This window comes from Hippocampus bargibanti, linkage group LG19, assembly GCF_051943395.1.
Source record: "Hippocampus bargibanti isolate YZ-2025 linkage group LG19, ASM5194339v1, whole genome shotgun sequence".
In the NCBI taxonomy this organism is placed as follows: Eukaryota; Metazoa; Chordata; class Actinopteri; order Syngnathiformes; family Syngnathidae; genus Hippocampus; species Hippocampus bargibanti.
In genome coordinates, this window is record NC_142752.1 from 5,590,511 (window position 1) to 5,600,625 (window position 10,115).

At 41.4% G+C, this 10,115-nt stretch overlaps 1 protein-coding gene across 1 annotated transcript; it reads left to right on the forward strand.

Moving 5' to 3' along the window:
* Positions 1–5,624: 5,624 nt before the first annotated feature.
* LOC148883729 (NAD(P)H oxidoreductase RTN4IP1, mitochondrial-like) lies at positions 5,625–10,074 on the forward strand. Its single transcript, XM_089021346.1, has 9 exons — positions 5,625–6,209; positions 6,286–6,437; positions 6,897–6,965; positions 7,046–7,170; positions 7,365–7,413; positions 7,583–7,719; positions 8,031–8,214; positions 8,942–9,037; positions 9,582–10,074. Exons 1-9 carry the CDS (start codon positions 5,933–5,935, stop codon positions 9,753–9,755), a joined length of 1,263 nt encoding a protein of 420 aa, XP_088877472.1. The 5' UTR covers positions 5,625–5,932; the 3' UTR covers positions 9,756–10,074.
* Positions 10,075–10,115: the final 41 nt, after the last annotated feature.

Genomic DNA, 10,115 nt, shown 5'->3' on the forward strand with positions numbered 1-10,115 from the left:
AATTAGCCTGAGTTATTTACACAAAACGATGGTGCTACAGCTGCTTTAATAGGCTGTCTTGGACGTCACGAAAAGGGCTGCCAGGCAGTCTAGACTGGCAGCTAGTGGACTATAAGGCCAGAGATGGAGTTTGTATTCCCTGAAAGCACCACTGATTTCTTTTGGGCCAGAGCACATATCACAATTGCTATGACATTTTGGGAATACTAAATACATTAACACAGGCTTTGTCTTAACGCCTTCAGTTAAACAGTTGAGATAACAGGAAGTCATAACCCCGAAAAACAGTTGTGTCAAATTAAAATTTGATTTATTTTAAACCCAATGCTGGCGCATTATTACTCTAATCCAGGTCCTGAAGTACCAAAGCACTCAGACTATCACCTGTGATCATGATTTTTATTTCATTGAATGCAATCTAAGTTTTATAGCAGAGGTAATGAGCTGTGCAACTACCAAAAAGTCCCAACTTTTAATTCGTCAATTCAGAATATTTTTCCAAAGATACTGAGGACCATAAAGATGATTTTTAATGAGATGAGCTTCCTTTGCCACATATTTGATTGCCTCTCAAAAATTAAAACTTCAAACTAGTCAGTGTGAGGCCAAGCTAACAACTAAAGCTTGGAATACATTTCCAAATACTTTAACTCATTCACTGTCAGACGGGCAAAAATGAGCCCTCTCCAGTGCCACACAATATTGAGTTTTAGGACTACATGAACATTAAATGCAATGCAAGAAACGTTAGACCACAGGTGTCAAAGTCAAGGCCCGGGGCCCAAATCTGGCCCGCCCACATTTTTTTTCGGCCAGCGAAAGCAAATCAAACTTGTGAAATTCCATGATGCTTGCTAAAATCCTGACCAAAATTGCATATTTTTGGATGTAAACCACAATAACAGTCAATATTCTTGACTTCAGATTTGAAAATTAGTTATTCATTAATTTGTTGTGCGCTCAATATATAATTATATATTATAACGGCCCTCGAGAAGAAACCATAACTAAAATGTGGCGTGCAGCAAAAATGACTGACACCCCTGCTTTAGACTCTTCTTTCATCAGAAAAAACGAGTTCCTAAATTATATGGGTCTGGAGTTATATGATCTTGAAATGAGGGCAGCTGTCCAAAATACAATGCAATACATACATATTGGTTTATATAGCGCATGAACAACAGCTGAAGCTGGATCAAAGTGCCAACACTGAAAAAAGGGAAATGTTGCCTCCTTGTGAAATGTAAAAAACTACTAGAGGCCATGGCCAGCGCTTCATCAGCACCCATGCATGAAAAAACAAACCCCAAACAAATACGGGAATGGCACTCTATTTTCAATTCCCGAATGAATTAAGGAATGGCAGTGAATGAGTTAATAGCTTGATAGAAGTTAACAGAGTCAGCATGTTGTAGCATTTCGGACACTGCGATGGCAGAGCGAGTTGCGTGGTGCTCGGAAATGTCTCAGCACTTACAAAGCCAGCCTCATGACTCATGATCCCAGCCTTTTGTCTGTCAATCCTCAGTTGCACTATTCACCTCTGCACAACACCCCCAGTCTATTAAACATCCTTTTTTCGGATCCTTCCTATTTCAACTGTTAGCCTTAGCATTGAAAAAAAAAGTGTCATCCCAAATGTGTTAATGCACTTGTCCTGGAGTTGACATGGTTTGAACTTTGAAGTTGAAACTAGACCTCACGAGGCGGTCGGACAAATATTTGGTCAATTAGGGTTGACCACGAAAGCGGCGATTGCTACAACAATCACATGAGGCATTTCACGGCAAACCTCTGGAGGCTGACGCAGCACATTGATGCATTTCCTATTAGGCAGTCGGTTTAGTCCTTGTGCTATGCTTTTTGTAACCTCCCCCCGAGAATACTCATAATCTTATCCTCATTGACCACTGTGACTAAGTTATCTCTCATGATGAGAAAAAAAACACATTAATCATTCAGTGTCACCATGAATTATTAAGGCAGTTACTGTGGTGACAAAGACAATGTCAACATACGTTTCCACATCTAAACTTCAATCCGTTTATACCTACAAAAGTGCGAAAAGGCATCCAGGAGACTACTTAAACATGTCACAGGGCAGTACTGTGGTTATATTTTTAAAATTGTGACTGCAAGTCACCAGCATTTGTAAATAAAGACAACTACAATTATTTCTCTAATTCTTATAACAGAGGATTCCATATGATCTAAACCAGAATTTGTCATTTGTTGAATTTCTGGAATTTTATCCGTAGGCTTCAGGTTTGCTCGTGAAGTTTGTGAATTATTCAGATGGCAGTGTCGCATGTCTGGGGTGACTCATAATTACCAAATGTAAAGTGTCTAATTTCAACAGACTAGTACATACTATGTCACAAAATGATTTCAATATGCCAGGTTGTATATTGTGAAGATGTTTACCTGCTGGTTGTCATTTAAATGTCCATCCTAGCAAACCCAAATTCTTTCAAATGCCTTCATGACCCCGTGATGTCAACCTGTTGACTGTGGCCATTTACACACATTTAAATCAGTCCTTGCAAACCAAATAACTCGCATTATTTGCAAAGCCGGCCTCCCCGTAGCAAACAACAAATACAGTATCGCCGGTTAAAAAAGAACATTTGACCAAAACATTTCAACATTAGTAGACTGGCACATTTCACCATGGCGTCCCTGATCCACTGGTGAAAAGCACGCTTTGTTCCTCTCCTGTTTCATATAGAACTGCTTCATACAACAAAGAGGGTGCAGAAAGTGTCTAAAATTGAATGACTGTCTCTGTCTTTGTGTTGTCATATATAATTTTGTTTTTTGTTTTGTTCTTTTGATTTCAAAATGGCGCCACGAGATTGGCTGCCTTTACAGCAGCTCCTGTATTTTGTTTTTGCTGCTGTGAAATGTACATTTGTCCACTGTGAAGGCTCATGTAATCTAATCTATTGTAATCTAATCAATATTTACTGCTTAGTAAAAAAATAGATATGTGAATAAAGATAATAATGAGAACAGTTAGTGTTTTGAAGCATAGGCACACATCGCCTTATGTACAGTAAAATAAGCTGGATTTTTTTTTTGCAGTAAAGGCGACACAATGTCACATCTTTTGGACGCCTTCCTGCTTGTAATCAACTCTTCATGTCATTTACTTAATAGGTCAATGTTTATTCCTTCTATCAGAATGAGAATCAGAAAGCCTTTGATAGTCCCACAATGGGGAAATTTGCAATATCTTGTGTATGTTTGGCATGTTATTGTTTTTGGTTGCCGCATGGAATTTTGCAATGAAATAAGAAGTACCGTTTTTTTTTTTTTTGCTGGAGTAGTGCTTTGGGAATTTTGCTCGAATGCTCTTTCCTGCCAGATGGCCACCTGCATTTCCTTTTTGTCCCCCGCGGGATGCTGTACCAACAGACAGCTTAAGTGGATCAGCTCCGATATAAGTTGTTTAGTTGGTTTCAGTCGTCATAAGTGGCTCGACAATCAGACAGCAATTAGCTTGTTCGTTTGACGGCTTAGGTTTCAGGGATTCCAATCTGGGGTTGCCATGGAAACCAAACAAAGAAAACCACTAGTCATGGAAAGCTGCCTGATAATGGCCCTTGTCAAGTCACACTGTGTATTTATGATTTTTTTTTTCCCTTGTTTTGTTGTTCAAACACTGGAGCTCATTTGCTTCATCCTCTGTCAATAGTGAACACAAACAACACCAGAAGGCTTTAATAGAAATATTTAATGAATATTGACTCTGCCACCATTGAAGCTCTCCCTTTTGAGGACTTTGTTTGGCCTGTTTAACACGTCAGTTGTGATCTAAAAGAGCTAACCTGATTCCATAAGCAAATCAGGTTGGGTCCCCGATTTAGAGCACTGATGTACTTCTTGCTGTCCATGGCAACCAAACTGAAGGGACCGCAGAGAGCGACTGGATAACTAGGACACCCCCCCACCCCTCTTTGGCCCTCACTTTCGCAGAATCCTTCCATCCCTGTCTAACCTTTAGGAAGGACACCTGATGCGGTGCACTGGCACCTGTTTGTTGCATGGCAATAACCGCCACTCGCGTGGGGTGGTGGTGGGGGGGGGGTGCGTTGAAAGAAAGCCACATGACAATTCAGTGCCTTACAGTGTACATGAATAATCCTGTACACAATGACTGTTGACTATTGCGTGAGAGTGCGATTCTGTGGCACCATCTGCCTGATGCGCCACACTTTCCTCCCATTTTTCTTTTGTTTGTACTGCATTCAGCTGTCGACAACACCCAAACATGGAAAAAAAGCATAGTCCATATCCATACTATTCATTTACATGGAGTGTTCCTCAGACAAATTCGTGAAAAGAAGGAAGCACACTTGGAATTTCAAGCTGAGCCTATTTAATATATATTCCATATGAAATAAAGCCAATAACAGTAATTCAATCAGAACGCCATGCAAAAATTTGCTGCTAAAATGGTTGTATCTCATTTGCAGCTTGACCCACTGCCCACCTGCCCAACACCGCCTGTGCTCCTTCCACCAATTCAACAGCCGGCACTGACATTTCTATAAAGGTGGCTCATTTTCACGTCTGCACAGCTGACGTGAAACATGGGGTAAATCCAGTCGGGCTTTTATAAATCTGCCTTAAACAAATGTTGAGTTTATTCATATTCACAAAGGACATAGCTTAAATCAAGGGTCACATATACTTCGGTAATAGTAGCAGTAAAACAACATTTTAAAATGGCAGTTTCAACGCTGAAGAAGTTAATTCAATCGTATTTTTACTTTGGTGCACTAATTAACCCTTAATTTATCATATGTAAAATTCAAGACATACCTACCTGTACAATATACAGTATAACATAATCATGTTTGATTTTAACCAGTTTAATGCTCGAAGCAAAGAGGTTGCTTTATCAGTACTAGCACTATCAGTAAAGCAGGATTCTATTTATGTGAACATCAGTCAGGGGTAATAATTCATTAGGCAGGCCCACTGTAATGAGCCTGTGCAGACAAAGCACCCAGTTTCCAACGCGTCCTCTTTCCCCTGGGAGCTGTGATCATAATGACAGCACTGTGACTTGCTTGGTTTCGTGCTGAATCGACTCATTAAAATAACCAGATAATGATTGGTCAATTAGTGCCCTCTCCTGTCTTTCTCTGTTTATTTTTCACTTCGGTTTGAGGAAGATTCGTGTTATGATGTGCTCTGTAAACAGGATACTGTCTAGGATTTTTGTCTTCATCCAATTTTAATGTAATTGTTTAATTTCATTTTTCACATGTATAGGTTATTGTTCACTTTTCCGCTTTTTTTAACTTTTTTACATTGTTTTGTATTAATCCAATACTTTGAATCAGTGTTACCGAGTGGTGACGTCATTCATATGAATCTTAGTGTGAATTAACATAATAAATTAAGACTGTAATGCAGCTAAAAAAGTAGAGGGAAAACTATTGTTTTAAGTGTGAATTATTTTGCAATCTTGTTACTCGCAATTTAAACTTTAAATTGTTGTGTTTTGTCTCATCAATGACAGCGGGGAAACCCAAGACACAGTGGTGATGACGTCTGGTAAAACCGCGTGATCCTATTGGTTAGAATTGTGAGCATCGAGAAACGTGATTTGCTGCTGCTGAGAGTTGAAAGGTTATGTGTCATGTCTCCACCTAGCTAGCATACGAAAACAATGTTTTGCAGTTTGTTTTTACAACGTCTTGTCCCTCTGTAACGTGATTTAATACTCGTTCGAGCAATTCAATATTCCCCGGATAACTCCGACAAGAGAAAACAATTGTCTTAAAGTTTTTTTCTCACTCAGAAGGAGGACGTTCGGCTGCTTGTTCGCAAACTGTCCCCTGTCTTGCATCTTGCAGGCTGATGTGTCAAAAACTGACCTTGTCATTTGAAGGACGGTTTTGAGTTTCGATCCGTCGTAATGGCACATGTCAGGTTGCTTCCCTTATTCAGAATCGCTGCAGCAAGTTCGACCCAAACGCGAGCAGCCCGGGGTGGACGGTGCTTCCGAAAACATGTCAGCACTTCAGCTTCTCAAGCACAGAGCTGCATGTCTGCATGGGTCATCGACCAGTTTGGCAGGAATGAAATGCTCAGGTACTCTGAAGACATCCCAGTACCCACGATCACTTCGTCCAGCCAGGTGATGATCCAAGTGCACGCTGCCAGTCTTAACCCTTTAGATGTCGCCATGAGAGGTAAGCGCCCAGTTCACTGAAAGGCATGACAACAGTCTAACTTCTTATAAATATCACTTTGCTTTCTTAATTGCAGCTGGTTATGGAGCTAAATTGCTACACCTACGAAAGAACCCCTTTTCTGTAATGGACGGTGATAGTGATTTCCCTTTGATCCTGGGTCGAGATGTGTCTGGTGTTGTGGTGGACTGCGGATCTGAGGTTGCACACTTTGTCCCAGGAGATGAGGTATACAGCTGTTCCCACGAAGCGTTTTCATTTTGAATGCTTCAAATGCGCACAAAAAATAAATAAATTATACAGGGGAACCTCTTTGCTAAAACAAATCAGCGGCAGCATGCTGCTGGACCTCCAATTTCTTCCATCAGTGAAGAAAATGTGAAAGGTTAGATAGACTTGGTCAAAAATACCAAATTTGTTTTTCTGATAATATTCCACTCATCAATCATGTAGAATGTGATAATATCATTTTCAGCGTGGATTAGCATCTCTGCGCAGGGAGTAATTCACTTATGAGGATTCCATGCGAAGCGAATGTACAATATGATTATAAGCAAATGTTCTTCCTGTAATCTTATTACATCATTGCAGAAATATTTCTATGGATGACTAATGAACTCTCAGCTTCAACTGATTAATGATATTTAAAGCGACAGTGGTTTGAAATATCAAAGTGATGTGCTTCAGGTTTGGGCTGCTGTTCCCCCGTGGAAACAAGGAAGTCTGGCAGAATTTGTCAATCTGACAGAGTTTGAGGTGAGCGCACGGCTGCGCTTTATTTTCAAATTATTCCAGCAGCTTTTGAGAACGCACTGACGCTTGATGAACTCTTAAAGGTGTCCCATAAGCCCAAAAGTTTGAGTCACATGGAGGCGGCATCCATCCCCTACGTAGCCAGCACTGTGCTGTCTGCACTTGTGAATGCCGGTGGTCTTTGCAGAGACAGCTCCTTGAATAAAAGGCAAGCTCAACTCAGTTAAACAGTAAAAATGTAAATTTCTCCATTGTGAGACTAATAAAGGCAAATCCAATCCAATCCAAAATCCAGAACTGCAGCTTTGATCATGTTTAAAAATAAAACCAATTTATTGTTGAATTACAAGTTCTTAACTGCACATTTCTCTTACCATTAAATTTTTTTTTCTTCCTTTTTAGAGTGTTGATTACTGGAGGCTCAGGAGGCGTTGGGACGTTTGCAATTCAGGTGGGACATCCCAAGTTACGATTCTGGGCTTTTTTTTTTTTGTGTGTGTGTGTGTGTGTGTGTGTGTGTGTGTGTGTGTGCGTGTGTGTGTGTGTGTGTGTGTGTGTGTGTGTGTGTGTGTGTGTGTGTGTGTGGTTATTTCAGTGTTTTTATCCTTTTGTGTTGGCAGTTGGCAAAGGCCTGGGGTGCCCATGTTACAGTCACTTGCTCTCAAAACGCAGAAGGCCTCGTTAGAGGGCTCGGAGCCGATGAGGTGGTGGACTATAACGCGGAAGATGCGGTGGACCAGCTGGAAATGATGGAGAGGTTCATGACATTGCTCTGATTAAGTGGGTGGGCGGTGGGGGTGGATATTAACTATTAAATAGCATTGTAAATTGTAGCATGCTAGTTCCTATTAAAGTGTCTTCATTTATCCAGCTGACATCTCACAGTCAACCAACCGCATGCGGCACACTTTCCCCCCTAGTTTTTCTAGTTTCCATGGATACCAAGATTTAAGGCCAGAGCTCAAAATCAGTCAAGCCCTGTTGAAGCTGTGAGGATGAAACAAATGAACACTGTCGTGAACAAAGAAAATTCAAAAGAAACCTCTCGTTATGGTCTCGCATTGCCAGATTTGACGTGATTTTGGACGGCGTGGGCGGGGATGCTGAGGAGTGGGCAGTAGGATTGCTCAAACCCTGGTCTGGGGCCAAGTATGTGACGCTGGTAACACCTTTGCTCTTCAAAACTGATTCTCTCGGTCTAGTGGATGGACTCGTTGACGCCGGATCTAACCTGGGCACCAAAGTCATACAGGTAATGTTTTCAAAGGAAAAAAAAAAATCAAAACTATAACGCAAGCCATATATTTTCCCACTCAATCTTAAAATGAAACTTTTGTTGTATGTATGTTGACTGAGAACTGTACTAAGTCCACTTCCTTTATTCTGCTCTAGCAACAGTACATGAGGAAGATAGAGTCGGGCGTGGGGGCGTTAGTGTGTGGGTGGCGATCATGCGCCGAGTGCTGAAGCAGCAGTATGCTGTGTTTGTGCAGATTGTAGCCAAATGTTAACCCCCCTGTACTCCACACCACATGATCTTGCCCTCCCAGCAAATAGCAGTGTTTGTGTGTTTCTTGCCAAGCCGCCTCCCCGCCTCTTTTGTCCATGGCAGCAACCAGCTGGACAATTCAGAGCGTCTTAACCACTGTGGTCACACCCTCACTTCATAGCTTCTCTCATAAGACATCACAGCTCAGCTGAGCCCTCTACTGTCAAATCATTTGGAAGCACTCAAATAGAATACACTTTCATTTTTGGGGGGGATTCAAGGACATCTCACAAGGGATATTTATTCGGTGAAATCACTTATTGTATAATCCTATGCCATGTCGATTTAAGATCTTTTTAAAATTGACCCATGAAAAAGTCCCTATTTATGATATTTCTATCTCTTTATTCATATTTCTTATGCCTGTTTAATCTCTTAATGACAACACTATGGCTATCCATGACTGTCTTCATGCTGTTCCCCCTCTCAGAATATGATATCAAATGGCACCTTCTACCGCTGGGGTTTCTACACTCCAGATGGGACCGCCCTGGATGAGATCAGCAAGCTGGTAGATAGCGGAAAGGTACTGTATTGCTTCACAACCAATTCAAAACATCAACCAAAGCATCCAATTCAAATCGGAGACAAAAGAAGGATTCCATACATTCCCAATCTCCCGGCAGCTTTGTTTCCGAGTGCGCTTGACATTCCTGCTGTGCTTGTGGGTTGCCATCTGATAGAATCTGAATGGATTTTTACACAGTGCTGAGCAACTATTCGGATGGGCTTTTTGTCCTGGTGGTCAGCTATGAACACACACGCTTACCCGAAGTGCCGCTATCAGTCAGAAGTATTTCCAGCGTGACATGCCAGCTCTCGCTTTTCATTGTAATAACGAAAGATGCTGACTAGAAAAACAGGCCGGACCTGCTCAGGATTGTCCAGCCTCATCACATTCCATCTCCACTGTGAGACTAATAAAGGCATATCCAATCCAATCCAATCCAATTCTGTACTTCTCCCCCTCACATTTCCCACATTTGGAAGCCATGGAATTCTGACAATTTGTTCACGTAGACTAAATCCAAAATGTGACTGTGTTTTCTCCGCCATGCTTGTGTGCACAGATCTTGCCAGTGGTGGAGGCCCAGTTTGCATTCAGCCAGGTCCCTCAGGCTTTCCAGAAGTTGGAGAGCGGCCACGCCAGAGGCAAAACTGTGGTCAGAGTGTCAGAGGAGCAAGATGGAGAAGAGCAAGACATGCGCCAGAACGAGGCGCAGGAAACGGTAACACAAAATTAGCTCCGGCGCAAAGAGAACAAAAGATATGACAGTTCTTCTATGTACAACCTCAGGTTGCAAACTTCAAAGGGACTAGATCTTTGAAAAAATTGAACCGTCAACCCTTTTTGAAGACTGTATAACAAAATGCCTGAATGGGTGCTTAGGCGTATGATGATGTTGCTTTGGCATCTAATAGCAGACCTTCCCAATTCCTAAAAAGATAATGCAATATAGTGCCATGACATAGCCTCGCTTTAGGATTGAGTGTGAAAAAGGCCATATTGACAAGGAAACATTCTGTGTTGACATTTTTTAAAAGCAAATGCTGTACATTTTTCTCCTTTAGGTCACTATAAACATGTATTTGCAGGCTGTACA

What these genes read in the sequence shown, in the direction of transcription:
- LOC148883729 (XM_089021346.1), top strand. Translation starts at nt 5,933, where the DNA reads ATGGCACATGTCAGGTTGCTTCCCTTATTCAGAATCGCTGCAGCAAGT. An exon ending in GACAGCTCCTTGAATAAAAG is followed by an intron (nt 7,171 to 7,364) that starts GCAAGCTCAACT and finishes CTTCCTTTTTAG; the next exon opens with AGTGTTGATTACTGGAGGCT. An exon ending in TTGGGACGTTTGCAATTCAG is followed by an intron (nt 7,414 to 7,582) that starts GTGGGACATCCC and finishes TTGTGTTGGCAG; the next exon opens with TTGGCAAAGGCCTGGGGTGC.